At 34.6% G+C, this 24962-nt stretch overlaps 1 protein-coding gene across 9 annotated transcripts in view; it reads right to left on the reverse strand.

Moving 5' to 3' along the window:
* The window catches only part of ATRX (ATRX chromatin remodeler), a 320378-nt gene that overhangs the window by 110918 nt on the left and 184498 nt on the right, over positions 1-24962 (reverse strand). For all 9 annotated transcript variants that reach the window (XM_058712606.1, XM_058712608.1, XM_058712607.1 and 6 more), the window contains 8 exons: positions 23765-23911; positions 23424-23601; positions 15803-15940; positions 13824-13999; positions 12312-12429; positions 1563-1693; positions 955-1043; positions 655-827 (listed from right to left, as the gene is read on the reverse strand). In XM_058712606.1, the coding sequence (XP_058568589.1) occupies positions 655-827; positions 955-1043; positions 1563-1693; positions 12312-12429; positions 13824-13999; positions 15803-15940; positions 23424-23601; positions 23765-23911 (1150 nt within the window). The remainder of the gene's footprint in view (positions 1-654; positions 828-954; positions 1044-1562; positions 1694-12311; positions 12430-13823; positions 14000-15802; positions 15941-23423; positions 23602-23764; positions 23912-24962) is intronic.

The following is a 24962-nucleotide window of genomic DNA, read 5'->3' on the forward strand; positions in this document are numbered from 1 at the left end:
TAAACTTCAAAAGACATTCAGTTGTATGTACACTCATGCACAAGAGAAAAAGAGAAAGAGAAAGCAAAAGAGGTGATAAGCTCTACATGATACAGGGAAAACTTAAAAGTATACAACTATAGATTATGAAGAATTACAAAGGAAAAAGCCTAAACTATTAACACTACTTTCACTGTGCAGAGTTAATTACATTCATACTTGATTATAAGCAATGTTTCTAGTCATTTATATGTAGTTAAGTGAAAATACCATGGTGGTTCTGAAATTAGATGTGTCTAGGTCTGAGTCTCACTTGTACCAATCATTTATAAAAATAAAAATTATCAACAGCATTGCAAGTCTACTCAAGAATTAAGTTAGCTAATGCATGAAGTGAAAACAATACAGCAATCAGTTTATATACATATACATAAACACTAGTTTTTCTTTCTTCCTTTTCTCTTAAATACCAGAGAGAGCACAATGGCTTGCTTATAATTAAACATTCACCAGATACTTGTTATTATGTGACCTGATTATTCTAGATGCTTACAAGTTGAGGAAAGATATTCCTTTGAGCAAAAGAGTAAGGATAAATTAATAACTGAGAAAACCATGGCCATGATATTTTCTAAATCAATGTTCCATGATAAAGGCAACATTCATTAGACTCACTTTCTTCCAGCTTTAACGAAACTGAGGGATTGCTTCCCGTTTCATCCACATTTCCATCACCACCCCCTCGAGATCTTGAATTCCAGACTTTAATCACTTCAACATCATTGTCACTGCCACTTCCACTTGAGCTACTATCTTTTTTTCCTTTTTTACCCTTTGTTTTCTTCTTTCTAAAAAAGGAATAAATTTAAACTGTTAGGAAAGCATAGTAAAGACACAAATGCCAATTATGAGAGGACAATCAGCAATTAGGGATTTTAAATGTGTTAACACAGGACACAAAATGATGCAATTTACTTTGTATAATCATCGGAGCTTAAACTCATGGAAGTTTCATCGGAATCTGAAGCTATAAATTCATCCATACTGTCTTCATCAAAATATCCCTAGAGGAAAAAAATGATGAATATTTTAATAGTTTATTTCAACTTCTATTGAAAATTATAATGATATTTATTTTATCTAAGGATAAATTAATTTTCATGGGACAAGAAAAAACTAAGGAACTATCATAGATTAGAAAAAATAAAGGAGACAGGATAGATATGCTTACTAAATGCAATGTGAGGTCTTGGATTGAATCATGGAAAAGAAAAAGGACATAAATACAAAACTGATGAGATCCAATTAAAGTCTGTTGTTTAGTTAATAGTATAGACTCAATGTTAATTTCTTAATTTTGGTCATTTTATCATGGTTATACAAGATGTTAAGAATAACATTTAATATTCCTTCCATAATCATAATGCATTCTAACATACAGAAATTAACTAGAAATAAAGTAAGTTGAATTACTGCACCACAAAGCAAAAGAAAATTCAAATATACAGTAAGTTTATATAGATCAACATTTTTCCTAAAGTTATTATGCTTCCAACAGATACCTTTAAGGTTACCTGATTTACCTTATTTTCTTTGCTAATGTAGTCCAGCTGCAAACACCAAGGATGAGTCCAGATTCTACTTAACATCTGAAAATCCTGGAAAAGTTTTGCACCTGCCTTTCCTCTTCCACCTTCACTGCTATTACCTACACCTGATCAATAAAAAAGAAGTTAATGTTGAGACATAAGAATTCTCTATGTTGGGAAAGGTGGGCAGAGATGGGTTAAAGAGATGATGGGGATTAAGAAGGGTACTTGTCATGATGAGCACAGGGTGATGTATGGAAGTATTGAATCATTACATTGTACACCTGAAACTAAATTTACACTACATGTTAAAAAACTTGAATTTAAATAAAAACTTAAAAACTCTTGTTTTAGGGGCGCCTGGGTGGCGCAGTCGGTTAAGCGTCCGACTTCAGCCAGGTCACGATCTCGCGGTCCGTGAGTTCGAGCCCCGCGTCGGGCTCTGGGCTGATGGCTCGGAGCCTGGAGCCTGTTTCCGATTCTGTGTCTCCCTCTCTCTCTCTGCCCCTCCCCCGTTCACGCTCTGTCTCTCTCTGTCCCAAAAAAAAAAAAAAAAAAAAAGTTAAAAAAAAAAAAAACTCTTGTTTTAGACAAAGCCTTTCTGTATCCAATCTTTTGACAATTCTTTCCAAATATTCTTACACAAAGAAATGTAGTCCTAAAAATCATGTTTTTCATATTAAAAACATTAAATTTCTTCTGCCCAGAGTAATTTCAACAAAATCACATTTTTCTATGAAAGTGAAATAAAAATGAAATGAATGTACATTTCACTAATATGACAAAATTAACAAGGGAGTAAGATGCAAAACAAACCCGATTAAAAGACAAAAAGCATTTAAACAATAACATATTTTTCTGTCCAGTTTCAAAAGATGCAAATTTACCAGTAATTAGTAAATCTTGCCTCCCCTCATGGCAAGAGAAAATTTAATCGTATGAAACACTAAATCTGGTACTGATTATTCTGTCTTATAAGAGGTATTTCTACTAAGTATGATAGAAATCACTCTATGAAAATGAAATTATCTAATTTCTTGATATACAACTTTCACAGCATTCCCTTATAATTTTTTCATTTCCATAATGTAAGTGATACTCTTTCACATTTGACTTTAGTGTGTCTCCTCTATTTATTACTTTTTAAGTACAGCTAAAAAGATATTATGTTGATCTTTTCAAAGAACCAAATTTCGGTTTAAATGATCTCTATGTTTTTTTCCCCCTTTATATTTATTTATGCTCTAGTCTGTATTCTTTCCTTCTTTTTACTTGCTTTGGGTTTAGTTTGCTCTTAGTTTCTTAAGGTAAAAGGTTAGATTATAAATGTGAGATCTTTCTTCTTTTTAAATTATAGGCATTTACAGTTGTAATTATCCCTCTTTAAGCATGCTTTACTTGCATTCCATATTCAAGAACCTTATGTTTTTGTCTAAATATTTTTTAATTTCCCTTGTGATTTTTTCTTTGATCTATTGGCTATTCAGGGCTGTGTTATTTATATACATTTGTGAATCTTGTAACTTTCCTTCTGTTAATGTTTTCTAATTTCATTGCCATGTGGTTAAAAAAAATATTGTGTGACTTCATCCTTTTATATTAATTGAAACTATTTTAAAGTCTAAAATATGGTCTATCTTGGAGAATGTTCCATGTGTACTTGAGAGGACTGTGTACTCTGCTGCAGCTAGATGGAGTGTTCTACAGATATCTGTTAAAGTCTAGTTGGTTTATAGTGCTTTCCAAGTCTTGTATTTCCTTGTTGATCTTCTACCCAGCTGTTCTATCACTGAATGCCTTATGAGTCTTTAATGTAAAGAGGGATTAAAAAAAAGGTAATCTAAACTATATCATTTTATTCTCCAACAAAGCCTTAAAAGCCTATTTTTGTTTTGTGGGAGAAAAATTACTCTTGCAAATAACATAAATATCGTCTATTATAGAGAAATTTTATACGACTTTTTTAGACCTAAGACAGAAAAAGGGAGAAATTATTTTTTTAATGTTTATTTCTTTTTGAGAGAGAGAGAGAAAGAGGGAGAGAGAGAGAGAGCAAGCAAGGGAGGGGCAGAGAGAGGGGGAGACACAGAATCTGAAACAAGCTCCAGACTCTGAGCTGTCAGCACAGAGCCCAACGTGGGGCTCGAACTCTGAACTGAGAGATCATGACCTGAGCTGAAGTTGGACCCTTAACCAACTGAGTACTGAAAAAGGGAAAAAAAGTTTCTTATATCTACACTACTGACTTATATTAGCATTGATATTCTTTGTGGGGAATGCGAACCACATAAAAAACATATGCTAATAAGGTAGCCAAATAAACATCCACAAAAGATGTTGTCTACTCAAAAATGTACTATCGTTATTGAATCATTCTATCTTTAAAAAAATTTTTTTGACTTCCAAATGACTTTATTTGGAAAACTTGCCAAAAAAGGTTAGGTGAATACATAATGAATTAAGCAGGGCAATCTGTTATTCAACCTCATTTACATCCATGGTTTTTACATGAGATGTTATCATGGGGTCTGAGGTAAACTAATAATGGTCTCCCAAATATATCTACATTGCAAACCTAGGCACCCATGTGTTATTCCTTACAAAAAAGAACTTTGCAGATTCAATCAAGATACGGGGCCTAAAGTAAAGAAGACCATCCTAGTTGATCCAGGAGCGTTCAATACAACCATAATAGTTCCTATAAGAGGCATCCAAAAGTGAGAGTCAGAGAAGGTGATGTGATAACATAAGCACAGATTGGAGTGATGCACTTTCAATATGGAGAATACAGGCAGCCACCAGAAGCTAAAAAAGACAAGGAAACATTTTCCCTCCCTAGAACATCCAGAAGGAACCAGCCCTGCTGACTTTAGCCCAATGACACTAACCTTGGATCTCCAACCTCCAGAACCATGAGTTGTGTTCTAAGCCATCAACTTGATGGTAGTTTTCTGCAGCAGCAAGAGGAAACCAAAACAGCATCCTAGTGAAATGTTTATCAAACCTGGTGCACATAAGAATTACTTGGGCAATTTGTTGTACAGATCCTTAAATTATATTCCAATAAACTGTGATTTCCTAAATCTGTGATGAGGCACAGAAATCTAAACTTTCTAAGAAGTTTCTCAATGCTTGCACTGCAAATTAGGGTACAAGTCAAAAGAAGAATGGTTGGGGAAAACTCACTGCTTCAATTAGTATCCTAGGGCTGCCGTAGTAAATCACTACAAACCCAACATTTTAACACCACAGAAATATATTCCTTCACAGCTTGGGAAATCATAAGTCCAAAATCTGTCCTGAGCCAAAATCAGAGTCCACAGAGCCACACACATTCACTCTGGGAGCTCCAGGTGAGGATTTGTTCCTTGCCCCCTCAAGGCATGACTTGTAGCCATATCAATCTTTGCCTCTATGGTCACCATGTCGCCTCTTCTGTGTAGATCAAATCTCCCTGAGCATCTCTCCCAAAAGACACCTGCAACTGGAATTAGGGCCCATTTGGACAATCCAGGACAATCTCCTCATCTCAAGATCCTTAGTTTAATCACCTCTGCAAAAATCCCTTTTCTTATAAGGTAACACAGGTTCCAGAAACTAGGTAAGATCTGACCTCTCCAGGTGGCCATCATTCAGCCTACCCCATTATTTTAAGTGCCCTTCAAGGTTATTCAAGGATGAAGACAGTAGAGCTGAAGCAAGCTTTCCAAAAATACAAGACTACAAGCTTTTGATTCTTTACAAATTACAATTCTCCTTTTGATTCTTTACAAATTACAATTATACTATTAAAACCCAGTCTCAATGGAGTATTCTGATGATCAATTAGCTATAATAAACAGGGAACTGGAGATGATCATAATAAAATACCAGGGACTATATAAATAAATTTTATACAGTTTCCCCAAGTCCTGAAAATCATTTCAAATAATTTTCCACATAAATGAATAAAAAGCATTGGGAGTAATTTGGCCACTAAGAATTTAGAAACACCTTTTAGGATTTCTACAATTGCTTTAGCACAAAATCCTTACTAATCAAATAATTCCTTTGTACCATTCTCAGAAATCTGATTTTCTCACCTCCAATGTTCCTTCAGTTAACTGTTAAGAATCAAGGCCATTTATAACATAACAAAGCTTTATGAAAGCCTGAAACCCAAGCAATAACAAACTACCAAGAGGTGCCCAGAAGAATTCTACATATAATGAACAATAAGTGAAAAGAGTATCTCGTAGATATTAGTTATTCCACTGCCTCAATACTTCAACACAGGCCTTAAAACGCTGACTTCAAGGAAATGGCTGTTACACCTGTTCAAGTCTAAATTTAAATCTTATAGTCATACCACATTCTAATTAGCCACACAGTATAGAAATCTCACAAAAAAAACTACCACCCTTGAACTACCATGCAAAGTCCACTAAAACTGGTTAACATTCTTTGGGGTATGCATATTTTATTTCATAGAAAGTAGAAGAAAGAAAGGAGCAACATTTTAAGTACTATAGAGTTCCCAGCTCATATCATCAAATAGCCCATCATTAGCCCAAATTCCTACTAACTTTCAAGTTAAGGGTGCTTCACAAAAGCAGACACTCAGATCAATGGAACAGAACAGAGAACCCAGAAATGGACCCACAAATGTACAGCCAACTAATCTTTGACAAAGCAGGATAGCCAATGGAATAAAGACCGTCTCTTCAGCAAGTGCGTGCTAGGAAAACTGGACAGCGACATGCAAAAGAATTAACCTGGACCACTTTCTTACACCATACACAAAAATAAACGCAAAATGGATGAAAGACCTAAGACATAAAACCCTAAGACAGGAAGCCATCAAAATCCTCGAGGAGAAAGCAGACAAAAAACTCTTTGATCTTGGCCACAGCAACTTCTTACTCAACACGTCTCCGGAGGCAAGGGAAACAAAACCAAAAATGAACTACTGGGACCTCATCAAAATAAAAAGCTTCTGCACAGCCAAGGAAACAATCAGCAAAACTAAAAGGCAACCAACAGAATGGGAGAAGATATTTGCACATGACATATCAGATAAAGAGCTAGTATCCAAAATCTATAAAGAACTTATCAAAACAATAATCCAGTGAAGAAATGGGCAAAAGACATAAATAGACACTTCTCCCCAAGAAGACATCCAGATGGCCAACCGATACGAAAAAAATGTTCAACATCATTCATCATCAGGGAAATACAAATCAAAATCACAATGAGATACTACCTTACACCTGTCAGAATGGCTAATCCAGTGAAGAAATGGGCAAAAGACATAAATAGACACTTCTCCCCAAGAAGACATCCAGATGGCCAACCGATACGAAAAAAATGTTCAACATCATTCATCATCAGGGAAATACAAATCAAAATCACAATGAGATACTACCTTACACCTGTCAGAATGGCTAACATTAACAACTCAGGCAACAACAGATGTTGGCGAGGATGTGGAGAAAGAGGATCTCTTTTGCATTGTTGGTGGGAATGCAAGCTGGTGCAGCCACTCTGGAAAACAGTATGGAAGTTCCTCAAAAAATTAAAAATAGAACTACCATACGACCCAGAAATTGCACTACTAGGCATTTATCCAAGGGATACAGGTGGGCTGTTTCAAAGGGACATATGCACCCCAATGTTTACAGCAGCACTATCAACAATAGCCAAAGTATCGGAAGAGCCCAAATGTCCATCGACAGATGAATGGATAAAGAAGATGTGGTATATATGTACAATGGAGTATAACTTGGCAATCAAAAAGAATGAAATCTTGCCATTTGCAACTACGTGGATGGAACTAGAGGATATTATGCTAAGCGAAATTAGAGAAAAACAAATATCATATGACTTCGCTCATATGAGGACTTTAAGAGACAAAACAGATGAACATAAGGGAAGGGAAACAAAAATAATATAAAAACAGGGACGGGGACAAAACATAAGAGACTCTTAAATATGGAGAACAAACAGAGGGTTACTGGAGGGGTTGTGGGAGGGGGGATGGGCTAAATGGGTAAGGGGCATTAAGGAATCTACTCCTGAAATCACTGTTGCACTATATGCTAACTAATTTGGATGCAAATTTTAAATAAATAAATAAATAAATAAATAAAGTTAAGGGTGCTTCAAGCACAAATTATAATATCAAGGGATCTCAGACTAATAATATCCCCAGACCCCTAGCAGAAAAAAAACAGCAAATCCTTTCTGGACTAACCAACCTTTATCCTGGGCCTCAAAGAATTCCCACATGTTAATAACCCCAAGGGATACTAGGAACTTATGGTCAAAAGTACTTAAACACACATGGAAACAAGGCAGCATGCTTGAACTGACAGAAATGAGAGAGATGAAAGAGATCTATAAGGATTTCAGAAACTGGAATAATCAGACATAGACTATAACTGTTTACTATGTTTAAAGAAATTTTTAAAGACAGGGGCGCCTGGGTGGTAACAGTCAGTTAAGCGTCTAACTCTTGGTTTTGGCTCAGGTCATGATCTCAGGATTCGTGAGTAGGAGCCCCGTGTCAGGCTCTGCACTGCTGGTGCAGAGTCTACTTGGTATTCTTGCTCTCTCCCTCTCTTTCTGTCCCTCCTGTGCTGTCTCTCACTCTCTCCCTCTAAAAATAAATAAACTTAGAAAAAAAGAAATGTTAAAGACAATCTTGAAAGTACATGTAAGGCACAGGAAATCATAAAGAACGAACAATTAATTAGCTGGAAGATAACTGAATAAAACTTCTGTGGATAAAAAGTAAGCCACTGAGTTTTTTTTAAGTTTTATTCAGATATAGTTTACATACAATTTACCACTACAATTTATTAGTGTATTCACAGAGTTGTGCAACCATCACCAAAATCCAGTTTTTAAAACATTTTCATCACCCTCAGAAGAAACCCTGCACCCCTAAGCCATTATCCCCCAATTTCCTTATTTCTCCCACATCCTTAGGAAACCACTAATCTACTTTGTCTCTACAGATTTGCCTACTCTGGACATTTCATATGAATGGAATCATACAACATGTGGTCATTTGTGACTGGCTTCTTTTACTTAAGCATATGTTTTCAAGGTTGATCTGTGTTGTAGCATGAATATGCATTTTCTTCCTTTTCATACTGAGTAATGTTTTATGATATGCATGTACCAAATCTGTTTATCTCTTCACCAGTTGATGGACATGTTCTAGCTCTTAACTATTATGAATGATGATGCTGTGAATATTGGTGTATAAATCTTTTGTGTGCACAAGTGTTTTCCTTTCTATTGAGTATGCACCTAGACATGTAATTGCTGGGTTATATGGTAACTGTATACTGAACCTTTGAAGGACTGCCAAATTGTGCTCCACATAAGTTACACCATTTGACATTCCAGACCAGCAACACACAGAGTTCCAATTCCTCCACATCCTTACCACTTGCTATTTTTTAATTTCTTGGATTATAACCATCCTAGTAATAAAATTTATCTCACTGTGGTTTTGATTTACATTTTTCTGATAGCTTGTTATGCTGAACATCATTTAGAGCAGTGGATCTCAAGCTGAGGGTACATGAAATCATCTGTAGGGCTTATAAAAATGTAAGTGCCTGAGCCCTACTCCAGATGCACTTAATCAGTCTCTAAAGGATGACACTTGGACCCACGCAATTTTAGACACAAAGCATATTACTGTTTTCCATTTATAAGAGTACAATTCAGTGGCATTAAGTATAATCACAATGTTGTGCAAACATCACCACTCTCCATTTCTAAAACCTTTCCATCATCCTAGAAAGAAATTCTGTACCCATTAAAAATAACTCTGTATTTCCTTCTCCCCCAAATGCTGGTAACTACTACTCTCTGCCTCTATGAATCTGACTACTCTAGGTACATCTAAGTGGAATCAACAGTATTTGTCCTTTTGTGCCTAGTTTATTCTTTGGGGCTCATTAATATTGTAATGTGTCAACATTTCCTTTTTTAAAAATTTATTTATTTTGAAAGAGAGAGAGAGTGAGCATGCATGGGAGGGGCAGAGTGTGTGTGTGTGTGTGTGTGTGTGTGTGTGTGTGTGAGAGAGAGAGAGAGAGAGAGAGAGAGAGAGAGAGAGAGAGAGAGAGAGAGAGAATATACCAAGCAGGCTCCACACTGTCAGCACAGAGCCCCATGCAGGGCTCAAAACTCACAAACCGTGAGATCATGACCTGAGCTAAAACCAAGAGTCAGACGCTTAACCAAATGAGCCACCAGGCGCCCCAGCATTTCTTTTCTTTTTAAGACTGAATATCCCAGGGGCGCCTGGGTGGCGCAGTCGGTTAAGCGTCCGACTTCAGCCAGGTCACGATCTCACGGTCCGTGAGTTCGAGCCCCGCGTCAGGCTCTGGGCTGATGGCTCGGAGCCTGGAGCCTGTTTCCGATTCTGTGTCTCCCTCTCTCTCTCTGCCCCTCCCCCGTTCATGCTCTGTCTCTCTCTGTCCCAAAAATAAATAAAAAATGTTTAAAAAAAAAAAAAAAAAAGACTGAATATCCCATTGTATGTGTGCGTGCGTGTACATAAAGGAAAATTAAGAGGGCTTTAATTTCTTTGAAATTCATTAAAAGTCAGTCTTATGACTTTAATTCTGTAAATATTAAATCTAATATAAGTTATCACTGCTAAAATTAACACCAAACTATTGCTAGTATAAAAAGCAAAATTTAAATGAACTTCTTAAAACCAAGTACAATCTAAAAAGAGTCAAATATAGAAACAAAAGAAATTTTGGAATGTGTAACAGAAAAATACCAAACATTGTAAATACAAGTGAGAGAGGTGGGTGATAGGTTTCTAGTAAGAATCAAGATACCTTTAATAGAACCCATGTGGCCTTTTATGGACATTTTTCTCAAAGGGACTATTAAGTCAGGTTATTCTACTTTAAGGAAAAGAAAACATCACATTTAGTAGGGTAGAACCCCAGACCTTTTCACAATTAAAATATTCATGGCACCAGATAAGAAGTTAACAATCATACTTTTCAGAGTTTGAAGCTTTTAATAATTAGTACTTTAGATATTTACTATCAATTAAAGTCACAAAGAATAAAGCCCCCTTAATTCTTAAATATTGCATTACCCTCAAAAGAGTACATTTTAAGGTCTATATATGAGCCATTAACATTTTGCTATTGGTTATTAAAGACAAGTGATTCTCTGATACTTGAAAACACAGTAGCTGGCATTTTCTCTAAGATAAAACAAAATTTTAAATGGAAAAAATAGTAAATTAAATGACCAAATTTACTACCTGTTATTACTCAGATATAAATGAAAGGTAAGTCTGGATATCCCTCTCTAAGTACATAGTAGTTCTCTCACTGGAATAACATTTGGTTACTTAATTATGTCTCCAATTTTTGTCATTCAAAACACAATGGTACAATAAACCTAACAGTTTCTGACTGATATACAAATGAAAATGTGTGCCTTCCAGAAGTGATTTTTGGGGCGCCTGGGTGGCTCAGTCGGTTAAGTGTCCGATTTCAGCTCAGGTCATCATCTTGTTGTCTGTGAGTTCGAGCCCTGTGTTGGGCTCTGTGCTGACAGCTCAGAGCCTGGATCCTGCTTTGGATTCTGTGTCTCCTTCTCTCTCTGCCCCTCCCCCACTCATGCTCTGTCTGTCTCTCAAAAATGAATAAATGTTAAATTTTTTAAATTAAAACAAGTGATTTTCTTCTAAAAGTCAATAAAAGCTGTTTTTATAATACAGCAAAAAAGCACTTCTGTAAAATACTAACATTCAAATCCTATTTTCCCCACAGCAAAATAATGCTTGAGGACCATCATTATTCTGTTCTCTAAAATGCCCTGCTGTTAAAAAATTAAAATAAAATAAAATGCACTGCTAATATGAAGAGTATCCCTTTACTGATACAAAGCATCATTTTAATGTGTGTGTACATACTTCCACCTTCTATTATTTTTTTGATCAATTATTTTATTCACAATGGCTAATGGGTACTTTCTAACCTGTATCACCTAAATAAACCTAACATATCACTTGGTGAAAGTTACCAGAATGAAGTGACTAAGAAATAAGAAACCTCACTTCAGACCAGAGGCTAGGTTTTGCTCTGTGAACAGTGACAACCCTGGGCACACAGTCATGGACACAGACACATGAGCTTATTGATGATAACATTAATACCTATCCATTGTATTTTTTAAAAGCCCATAAAAAAGAATAAGAAGTACTCTTTATCTAAAAGATCCTCATAATGAAACCACCAAAAAACTATAAAACTAAAAACAATTTCTGTCAAGCATTTTGGTGTATTTTAGGCATTTGTGTATATTTTTATTATAATGTTGGGAACATAATATATGTCCTGCCTTGCATTTTGCTTTTTTTGCCTTTTATTATTGTGGTTCAATTTTTTAAATAATACACTTGACTTTTATATATTTTCTTTTACATTACTAATAATTTTCCTGAAATAAAGCTCATTACAAGCTAAGAGCATTATTCAATATACTGTGTATGTTTTTTTCACCAGTTTGTTCCTTAGTTTATTTTGACAATTTAGTGTTTTTTAAATTAGAAATAATTTGTGCTTTTACAAAATAATCATACCCATGTTATTCAAATGCACAATTGAAAAAAAACACAAATGACATGGTAAAATTACTAAAACAACATCCTTCAGAAAAAGAACGTCTTTAGAGAAAATATAAAAATAAACTAAGCATATTTGTTACCTGTTAAGTGATCTAAGTAGTACTGATAGAGCTTGCACTGAATAGGAGTCATTCTCACAGCTAACACATATTCATGTTTTGGAGGCAAGAACTTTGTTAACGCTGTATAATCTTTCCTCTGTAATTAACAAGAAAGATAATGAAAATTAGTTAACCTAAATATATGAAAGGAATTGACTGTTCAAAGAATTATCATTGCTTGCAACTAAAAGATATGCATAAACAGGTACCAAACATACAAGAAAGCATTTTCTTAAACATATTTACCCTCTTTAATCACACAATGATCATCATATGATTGTAATGATTATATTTCATATGACTATACAATATGATGTATTGGTAATAAGAGACTGCAACACACCAGGCAGGTTTTTAATTGAAGTGGTCATATTACCAACCAAGTAATTTATGTTTTCAAATGGTCTCCTCTATATAGAAAAAAGAAAGAAAAAACGTGGGAAGGGGATATAGTAGGCAGTGTTAAGAAAAAGACTTGCTTTAATCATACACTAAAAACAATGAATCAAAGTCTGATGCAGTCTGGGTTGTCCTTCGGGTAAGATGTGCCAATATACCAGAGAATAACACATAACTTTAGGGGAACTGTTTACCCACTTGAGAAAGCAAGCCATGTATAAACACCCTTGAGACCATTTAATTATAAGAACAAGAAATAACAAACACGAATGTGCTAGATACAAATGACTACTAAACCAGGAAAACACTGCCTAGGTAGCAGCAGCAATACAGAAACAGAGAACGAGTTGCTAGTACCTGTGGCTAACCTGAACAAACAGAACGACTGCCGTATATGATGGTAGAATATCCAGCCAGGGAAAAAAAAAAGAATATCCAGCCAGAAGCACAGTCTATCTCTAAAGATTTGTTACATCTTTGTGGCTATGATTAATATCTAGTGTCTGAAGAAAACGTGCGGATCTTAAGATCTACTAACTGCTGGCTCAAACTCTACTTATTCACTCACCAATAGAGGCTCACTAAATATCTGTATGTAAACAGTACTAACTAACCCATTCAGGTTATTTTATTACTTCAAATTAATAAAACTGTTTCTTCAGGATTTTGTTAAAAATGACCCTCTCACAATTCATAATTGCATTTCCTACAAATATTTCAAATAAGTGAGGTTCAAGCCACTATACTATAAAATTAAGGTGAGCATAGGAATTTCTTAATCATAATAGCTGTGTTTCTTTTACATACTCCCTATCTTAAAGATGAGAAATCTAAACATTAACATATTAAAATATGAAGCTATACACTTGGCAAATGAATTAATCAAGTATGCTCTAAACCTCACAATGGAACTCTTTTCTTGAAAGTTCAATGTTTCAAAAACTTTTGAAGACAACGCTAGGAGATTTAACTATAAAACTATATATTGAAAAAAGAGGAAAGAAAACATAAAACAAAGTTTAAATTCAGAAAACATTTGGGATTGTAATCTAACAAAGCAACAATATTTTATTATATGGAACATATTTGTACCTGAACACATCCAGCTAACATCTCATAGAGAATGTGAGCACGCTTTTTCATCACTCTGACATCTACCATGGTAGAATCTGCACACTGACCATTTTGGATTGGATTTATAAATCGATTCCTGAACTCCTTAATGGATCCCAGCAAATTTTCCTTGATAAAGTTAACCATGCAATGATCTAAGAGAGAAGACATTAGTTCACTAACGACAATAATAGCTAAAAGGGACTCAGATAAACCTTCTGATAAAATGTTCATGTCAAAAACACATGCCATGGAAGCATTAGAATTAAGCTACAAAGAAAAAACAGTAAACCGAGTATAGACTAAACATTGGTTATAAGTCAGTTCTGGAACTGGATTTCCAAACCAGATGAGAAATTCAAATAAAACCATCCCTATATTCTAGATATGAATGTTTAAAAAAAATACCTAAGAACATTTTATTCTACTTCCCTGTTCTTTATAATAGATATGGAGTATGAAACAAGTATTCTATAATTCTAACCATGATTTTATGGACAGCAAGGGTATCTAGTGAAAAAACATATATATATTGAATCAAAATAATAAAATCAGGTAATAAGCCACTATATCAAATTTTGTATTAACTGTTCTAGTTCCAGAAGCTCTTAATAGAGTTATCAGCTGTCCTATACAATATAAGATCACAACGTGAAATAGCGTTTTTTCACCATCTCAATATAAATTAGCAGTTATTACATCAAAATTGATATTTACAGGATACAAAGGACTCTCTTAGAAAATTCTAAGAATATATAATTAGATATTAAAAGTAAGACAGAACATATTATCATTATAGCATAGCCCTTAAAAAGTCATGAATAATATGGGTGCCTGGGTGGCTCAGTCGGTTCAGCATTGACTTTGGCTCAGGTCATGAGTTGGAGTCCCACATTGTGTGAGCACAAGCCCTGCTTCAGGTGCACACGAGCCCCACTTCTCTCTCTCTGCCCCTCGATCACTTGTGTCATCTCTCTCTCAAAAAAAAAAAAAGAAACAACTAAAAAATAAAGTCATGGATAATATTGAGAATTAAGTGCAGTTCAATCAAGAACTAGGAATGAACTCTACATGCAGTGTCACTTAAAGCAAAGTTCCACGGGAGTAAAAAAATACTTCTTTTTGAATTTCACTGTCAAACACCACTGGTTTGCTTTCTTCACTGTATCATAAAACTCTTCTAACTAATGTTTTATTGTTTTTGCAATGTGAAGTAGCATTTCTACAAATGAAGTAACAGAAAAGGGGGAAACTGGAACAGATAAAAAATGAAGATAAAATATAGGTTACAATGAAGTAATAACCAGTATTACAAATAATAAAATAGAAAATAATTAAGTTACTAAAGGGCTGGAAATAACAAAAATAACAAAAAGCTATTACAACGGATTATAAATAGGAAATTTCAATTTATTAGCTGAATATAACTCCTGTTCCCTCAAGTATTCTCACACATATGAAAATGAGAGAAATTCACAAGTCATCTGGGTTCACATCATCTGTCCTCAGTCTGAACAAATTCTATGCTGACAGATTCGACATAGCTCTCCTTTTCGCATCTCCACATTCCTAAAAATATTCACACTTGGCATTTCTTTTCAATTTCCTATAGTACCTCTCCCTAAATTATAGTTTGTTACAGTATCTCCTGAATAGTCACCAATGCATTTGTACTTTTAAAGCCATCATTAATACATCTGATAATTTTTATAGATTTCAAATTCTATGTTTATATTTGAACATTCAAAATGGTACACCTTTTGACTGTGGTTTACTATTCATATTTACAAAGCATTCCGCTTGAAATGTATGGTATTCTTTCACAGAAGACTAAGATGGACCTATGTAGATCATGGTCAGAGACTATACTAGACAGAAGAAAGACAAATGGCAAAGTGGCAAAAATATATCTGAGGCAATGCCAAAACTCTACAACATAACTGCAGATATTAACTCACACTCAATTAGGTTATTTTGAAGTGGTGTTCCTGTTAAAATAATCCTCCTCCTTGATCGTATAGAATTCATAGCTTTTGAAACAGCAGATGCTTCATTTTTCAGAATATGGCCTTCATCACAAACAACAAAGTCGGGGCCTATAAAAATGTGTAGAAAAAAACAACATTTAAGCTGAAAATGTAACCCATTTAAGAAAATAAGTTAACCCTTTAAAGTGCTCCTCTTGTGGGAATAAAACAACACGCTCATAAGAACAGTCATATTTTATCTGCTGCTATATTTGCTGTATTTTGTAATGTGGCACTAACTAGTATTAATTATATCCCAACAGTAGAGTATTATATCCCTATATAATATATTATATATATATATATATATATATATATATCCCTATATATATCCCTATATATATATCCCTATATATATCCCTATATATAATATAACAATAAAACAGTAAAGTACTACTACAGATGGTACTTAAGATTCTCTGAATAAGAATATAAGAATAAAAATAGAAGAGTGTAAAGATCTCTCCAACATATTTTAGGTATTTGAAAAAACAAAATATATTAATAATTGGAAAACAGTAGCTAAAGATATATTACAGCAAAACATATCAAGTTAACACAACTGCCTAAGACTAAGCAATTCATATATACGTGAAAAGACAAATTTCAAGCTACATTTTAAGAAATACTGTATAAATCAATTGGCTATGCAGTATCTTCCATGTAACTTATTCCAAATAACTAATACTCTTTGCAGGGTGAAAATTTAATTGATAAAGGACAGATAAATTGATTGTTATATGGCTACAGGATGGGGGAGAACACTTTCCAAGCTATAAAAGACCTTACACCTGAGAGTAACGTCTTCAAAAGAAATACATCCACTTTCATAACATATTATTGCTTCCTAAAGCATTATTTATACATAATTTGCTTGCTGGTTAACACACATACTACTTTAAATATTGATTTCAACAAAAGCAGTTGTCAAATTACTCCCCATCTGTTAGGCGTTAGAGAAAATTCATCTTCTACATGATTTCAAAAGTAAACATTTCAGTATGATTGGCCAAATAATACAATTATTATTCAGTATTCAGATGGGGCTACACAAATATTAAGACATTTTAAAATTACTAATATACTTTCTAAGAACAAAAATCTACACATAGCTTTGTATTAAAAAGCTACATACTGGTTTCTTTTGAATCCTAAAAGTTTTCAAGAAAGAAAAATTGTGTTTTACACAAGTGACTTAACTGATTTTCACCATCTAATATTCAGTGTCATGAGGGTATGCTAAAACAGGTACTCCCATACAGTCTTTGTGAGCGTCTAAATTACTATCTGACATTTTGGAAGACAACTTTACAGTATTAAAATGTAAAATAGTGTACCTTCTGACCCATTATTTCAATTTCTGGGAATTTATCCTAAAGATATAGTTCGGCAAGTATCCAAAAATACATAAAAATATTCTGTGAAGCATTGGTTGTTATGGTGGAAAATTGAAAACAACCTAAAAGCTTGTCAAAGGGTGTTAATAAAATTATGATTTAATGGAATGTTGCAGAACTAAAACTAATGATATAGATTTCTATGTACTAACCTGGAAAGACATGCCAAAATATATTAAATAAAAAGACGCAATGTGCAGAATGTATGTTATGCTGTTTGTATTTAAACAACCACTTCAAACAGGGTGATTTTATCTATGTATACATATATGTAGCAAAGGACTAAACCTGCCCAACCTTTGCCTTCAGCAGCTGGGAGGTAACCTCTAAACTTGGAATATCCTGCCTGAGAAAATGGTCTTTGTTTACTTGGATGGCTTAGGACACACACCAGATAGTCTAAAAAGGTGAATTATCGGGGCAACAAGGCCTTTGGGCCATATGGCATCTTCTTGACCTTTAGAAGGGGTAAAGACTAAGATCACTCACATGGGTGGTCAAACATGTCTTTGTGACCAAGCCCAAACTCTAAACACCAAGGCCTGGATACGTGTGCTTGGTTAGCAACACTCTGTATGTACTGTTACACATCATTGCTGGGAGAAGTAACTGCGGTCTGCACATTTCCACTGACAGATCAGTAGGATTTCTCCTGGATGCCCTGTGACTTTTCCTGTTGCTGATTTTAATTTGTATCCTTTCACTGTAATAACCAACACAGCTTTTCTGAGTTCCATGAGTTCTAGTTAATTACTAAACCTGAGAGTGGCCTTGGGAATCTAAACACTGCAATATAAAAAACATGCCTGAAAAAACACCCACACAATCTTCTTTAAAAATGGGCAGAGGACCCAAAGAAGATATGCAAATGGGCAACAGGTACACAAAAAAGACCTCAACATCACTAATCACCAGGAAAATGCAAATCAAAACCACAATGAGATATCATCTCATACCTGTTAGAATGACTATTCTCAAAAAGACAAGAGATAACAACTGTCGGTGAGGATGTAAAGAGAAGGGAACCCTTGTGCACCATTGGTAAGAAGGTAAATTGGTGCAGGCACTATGAAGCTTCCTCTAAAATTGAAAAGTATAATTACCATACGAAACAGCATTTCTAATTCTGGGTATATCTCCAAGGAAACAAAATCATTATCTCAAAGAGATATCTGCACTCCCATGTTCAGCCAAGACATGGAAAAACAACCTAAGTGTCCACTGACGAATGAACTTTTATTTTTTAGTATATACCTTTTCCTTCTGTTTGTATTTTGCTTAAGAACATGTATTGCTTTTATAATTTAACTTAAAAAGAACTATTTATTAGTGTGGCAATGGAAGGCAAGGGGGCCCTTTCTTTAGCAGGGCTATCTGAGCGAATAAGAGTAGGAAGACAGAATAAAAGCAAATATACTCATGAATAACCCTGAATCAACAAAAAAGCTAAAAGATGTTATTCATATTCTGTTTACAAAGATAGTAATGTACATAACATTCTAACATAAAAAAGTTTTAAAATCTTAAGAAGTTTTAGGGGGCCTGGGTGGCTCAGTCGCTTAAGTGTCTGACTTTTGATTTAGGCTCAGGTCATGATCTCACGGTTCTTGAGTTCGAGGCCCTGCATCGGGCTACGCACTGGCAGTGCAGAGCCTGCCTGAGATTCTCTGTCTCCCTCTCTCTCTGCATAAGTTTAATAATCCTGAATATCTACTTTCTGGAAAACCTCATTCCAATGATCTATGAACGAAGTGGTAGGATGTGAAAACAGCTATATTTAGAAATCATAATAGAAAAAATAAAGGGAGAATGCAGTCATGCAGTTCTGAAAAGGGATATAGCAAGAGGCTTGAAGAAAAGTTCTTCTGTTCAAAAATCAAGCCTGAGTGAAATAGTTCCATACACCATGGAAATCTGTCATTATTTTATTTAATTACCTAGGTCTATTTTATTGTTTAAATCAAATAGTACCTTGAATTAATATTGTGTGTATATATAAAGGACTGAAGTACTGATAACATGCTACAAACCAAATAAAGCTTGAAAGCCTTATGCTAACTGAAAGAAGTCAGATATTGTATGATTTCACTTTTATAAAATGTCCAGAAATATTTTTATGAAATGTCCACAAAAGGAAAATCCACTGAGACAAAAAATATGTTGGTAGTTTCCAGGTGATAGGGCATTTGAAAGTGACTGCTAATGGGTACAAAATTTCTTTTTGAGGTACATGAAAATGCTGTGGGGTTCAACAAAATAGTTGTGATAGTTACATAACACTGTAAATATACTAAATGTCACTGAATTATACTTTAACATGGTTAAATGGATTTTATGTTATGTGTATTTTTACCACAACAAACTCTAGTCATTAAATTAAAATGAGATAATGTAGATTAATACTAAAGCTACCACAATGAATAAATGCTTAGCGTGACTTAACGTTAACTGTGCTATGAATTAAACAACAACAAAAAGCTAGTAACGAGGTTATAAAGAGATAACTCTATTCATTTGTCAAAACCCATTAAACTCTACATTACAAAGTATATACTTTCATGTGTACAAATAATAAAACACAGAAACTAACCTAAGTGACTTTAGAAAATAACGTTTTAACTATAAATTATTAAGCTATAGACAAAAACAACATAAACACTGTACTATAGTGGTTAAATCTGTTTCTCACATAGAAACAACTGTGAAACAATATGGCTAACAATTCTGAAATTATGTGTGTAATGAAACTGAACAAATAAACTGTGTAATGCAACTGAACAAATAAACAGATGGCAGGTGGCTGGAGCCAGGATTCCCATAATTGGAAAGACAAGTAACAGATTAACGAAGAAGGTGAAACTGAACCCTATGACACTGGATTAGAGTCAAAGACACCATTACAAAATCAAATTTATCTCTATACACACACACAAAAGGAAAGATTTATGCATAGACATAGATCAGTACACATATCACCTAGTTCTTCTGTCTGCTTAGAGGACTTAGAAGCAATGATACTCCAGTAGTAACAAACACTACTAAGCACCAGATCTTGGTTTGTAAACACTATTTTTCAATAAGAGAAACCATGGCACATTACTGAAATGGTTAATTCTGGGGTAGGGGGCAGAGACAATATAACATGAGCCTGGAATACCTTATAGTACCAGAAAGTAATGAAGTGCTTAAAACAACAACGACAAAAAGAATGAAATATCAAAGGGGTACACCAACCAATCTACAAATGTGAAAGAGCTCCCAATGGCCAAATAGTAACAATTTGAACAGCAAAATAACATTATAGTCTAAAATATAAACTAATAATAGATTATTAGTCTATAATGCTATAAATCAATGATTGATTATATAAAAAAGAAAGGACAAATCTTTCTTAAAGAAAAATTCCAAATTTTATGTGTAGATACTGGCCACTAAGGGAGACAGAGCTTAATCCCAGCTTTCCCCTAACTTGGGTAAGCTAGACTTTGTGACTGACTTCCAAAGAACAGGGACAGGTAAAAATAGCAGATCCAGTAATGTCATGTCATTCTAATGTACTCCTGATATGATTGTGTGTGATAAGAAGGGTGTTTCACCTCTGGTAAATTTTTTCAAAAACCTGTAACTCCAAACTAATTACAAGAAAAACAACAAATACACACTAGTGAACATAAAATAGGATACTTGCACAGTACCCAAGACTAACAAGATAATGAAAAATAAAGATAGAAATTGTCATAGACCAGACAAAACTGTGAAGACAAGCCAATTAAATACAATGTGGTATACCCTGGATCAGATCCTAGAATAGAATGCAAACAAGAAAAATGGTGAAATTCAAATATAGTTTGGTGTTTAGTTAACAATAAACCAACACTGTATCAATTTCTTAGTTTTGACAAATCTACCATGGCAATACAAGCTGTTAACAGTGGGAAATCTGGATGCAGGGAATATGGGAGCTTTTTTTTACTATCACTTCAAGTTTTCTGTAAAAAATTATTCTAAAGTAAAACATGTTTAAAATTTCACTAAATGATTTACATGGAAATAACAAATGTTACTCTTCATGTTATGAGCTTTAATTTTTTTAAATGTATTTCCTCATGAACAAATCACAATATTAAGTGTTTGGACACTGTTGTTTTAACTATTCCAAAGCAACTTTCTGAAAAATATGTTGCAATACTATTCACTAGCTTAAAGTTCTCTGACAATAAAACCACCACAGAACTTTTAGACAAATATTTTAATCACGGGAGAAAGATAAACTCATTGAGCCTTAGATTTACAATGGCAATGTTACTTTGATGCATGTTAGTTACATCATTACCTAAAAAAAGAGGCAAAACAGTACAAACATTTAGTTCTAAGATTAATAAGGTCTGAGAATTTAATGTATAACATGGTGAGTATAGCTGATAACACTAAATTTAACTGTAGAATTAAAATTTGCTAAAAGAGTAAAACTTAAATGCTCTCACCAAAAAAAAAAAATGGGGTGAGTAAATATGTGAGGTCACAGATGCGTAACTCAAAGTGGTGAATCCTTCTGTTAGGCAGGAAGCTAATGGGCAACAGGAGTATGGACCTTAGACGTCCTGATGGAGAGCCCCAACCAAGGACCACCCAGGGACCACCCTATTCCACCCATGTAACAGTCAGTTTGCAATTACAACATCCCAACAGAGGAAGAGTTAAGTTTGTTGTGCGTGTTGCACTTTTGCAGAAAGCAGCTGCTTGTCCTTATTTGACCTATGTCTCTAGAATAGAAATAATGCTGTGGTTTCCTACCCCATAAAGGTGTTTCAAATACATATTGGAAAAGGACATGCATAGTTGGCTAATTATTATATAATCCAGGCCTGTCACTCAAATGTTGCAAACCTAGGAACTACCCAAAAGAAAAAACTGATATAAGCCCACACTGAGGAGTTTCAGGGCCTCAGTCTCTCTGGAGTTGCCAGCTTCTCCCTTGGAGTATACTTTAATAAAACTTTGCTCTGCTTTTCTTTCGTTTCACTTCTCTGTAATTATTTAATGTGGCAGCGAGAATAGCAAGCCACTTTCCTTTTCCATCTAACTCTTGGTAACACTTCCAAATGTATTTATACATCAAATCATCACATTGTATAATTTAAGTATCTTACAATTCTGTGAATTATACCTGAAAAAATTGTGAAAAGAATATAAAAAAATAAATGAAAAAAAGGTAAAGTGATGGATTCTAAAGAATACTGTTACTCTGACAGTGAAAATTACATTTTCTCAACACACATCTAAAGCCTCAATAAGTGTCTTAATGTAATTAGATATGTTAAAATAAAGTTTAAAAAGGAAAAAACAAATAATTAAAAATTAATTCATTTTGTGGGGCACCTGGGTGGCTCAGTCGGTTGAGTGTCTGACTTTGGCTCAGGTCATGATCTTGCAGTTTGTGAGTTCGAGCCCCGCATCAGGCTCTGTGCTGACAGCTCAGAGACTGGAGCCTGCTTTGGATTCTGTGTCTCCCTCTCTCTCTCTGACCCTCCCCACCTTGCACTCTGTTTCTGTTTCTCTCTCTCTCTCTCTCTCAAAAATAAATAAAAAGATAAAAAAAATTTTTTTTAATTAACTAGTTTTGCAAATAGTACAACTTGCTGCTTTTCCAAGTGCCAATTAGGAATTAAATATTTGGATCTTAATGTCATAAGGTTAGACAGTGTTGCAAATATTAACTTTCCATAGTGATGACACTTCAAAACATAGTGGGGGGGACCATGTAGCAATTCTTCTAATGATATAAAGTTGGGAAAGAAACTTAAAAACTGTTTTCAAAGTATGGAGAGAGGTCTTGTTATCATCTAATATTCAGACAGCTGGAAGAAAATGCAATTGTGACATAGGCACCTAATGTAATTTTACTTATTAACCAGATCTCCCATAAAAACTTCAAACACTTCCAGACTCAACAACTGAATTCTGAACAGCTGGCAACAGTAAGGGTGCTATCACCTTAATAAAATTTTACTAAGAAAAAAAAAAGAAGGAAAAAACCTGAAGGATAAACAAAACACAGCTACTTACCAGTTGCTCAATAAAGTAGTTACTTGTTAAACCAAACATCAGCAATTTTTTATTCAACTTATTTATCTCAGTGCCTCTTAATATATTACCTGGATCAACCAAAGCTTTGTTAAAGATTTCCTTAAGTTTCCTACTCTTCACATTCCTTCCTTGAGCAAGATTTCTGTACATCTCATAGCCTATGATCATAACACCACCATCTTCTTGCCACCTCTGCAGCATGTAGCTTCTCTCCTGAGGACGTTTCACAGTTGCTAATTCAGAGACCTTTTGTGAGAAAATAAAGATTTTTAAAGGTAGCTATTAGACATGTAGGAATACTACTTATTCCCATGTAAATATGCATCCTTAATAATTAAAAATCCTTTTCTTTTACTATATGAATTTCTTGCAGTTATTTTAATAAGAGAAAATATTTAAAATATAATACCTCAAGCTTCTCATCATCTTTTAATCCTTCCTGCCACTTTTCAAATTCATTCATCCAATTCAAAGCGGTATTAAGAGGACAAACCACTAAAGCTGTGCTGAAATCCAATTTGTCACACAAAAGAACCGTATGAAGAAAACTTACCACCTACAAAAAACCAAATTAAGTTACCATCTTCAACTAAAATATCAGTAAAAAAGTTAAAATAAATGAAACAATCTTACGATTTAGTAGCTTGGTTTTCTTCTACCTTTAAACAATAAAGCAACCAATCAAAGGTCACAATTTCCAAACAAGGCAAAGTACATGGAAAGAGATATTATAATATATAAAAAGATGGAGTTTGACTACATAATATATAAGGCTCTTCTAACCTTAAAGCTTCATGATCCTATGATCAATAATAATAATAATAATAATAATAATAATATGAATATAAGTAACCATACCAAAACTATGACGAAGTCGCTACTCTCCACACAATGTCTATCCCCACAAATGTTCAGAAGCTACCATCACCCATTCAGAAGAGAATTCTGTTATGCAGTACTTTTCTATTTTCAAGTGTTCTAACTTGATACCTTGGGAAGATCGAAGCAGAGTACAAGGACCCTAAGCTTGCCTTATCCCACAAATACAACTAGATAACTATCAAATCATCATAAATACCCAAGAAACCGACCAAAAGACTGGCAGGATAAATTCTACAACTAAAGGTAAAGAAGAGGCCACATCGAAGAAAGTAGGAAGTGTGGAGATGCGGTTTAGGGCAGAAAAGGAACATGGCCGCTATGGCAGGGAGGGAGCCATGGTTACGGAGAAGGGTAAGGGACAGGATATCACACAGTAAAGCAGACAGGGAAAATGAATCCCCACAGCAACTGGCTTAGAAAGGGAGGGGCTGAATTTCATGAGTTCTTAGAAAAAGCGGGGCTTAAGTTTTAAAGGTCAGCAGTCATCGCTAAAATAGAGCCCTGAAGACACCGTGCTGCTCTTGAAGAGAAGGCAAACAGCCCGTGGGCATACAACATGGAAAGAATGAATTGAAGAGCAACTGGAGCACACAGTGGGGAAGATATATGCTTATCTCAAACCACATCCCAGCACTCACCAAGAGACCCCTCCAGGAACAAAAAAACTGGCCAGCACCATTTCTCTGTCCTGACCCTGAGCATAAGCACTGGCACTCCCTACCTAA

Source organism: Neofelis nebulosa, chromosome X (assembly GCF_028018385.1).
Source record: "Neofelis nebulosa isolate mNeoNeb1 chromosome X, mNeoNeb1.pri, whole genome shotgun sequence".
NCBI classification, from domain to species: domain Eukaryota; kingdom Metazoa; phylum Chordata; class Mammalia; order Carnivora; family Felidae; genus Neofelis; species Neofelis nebulosa.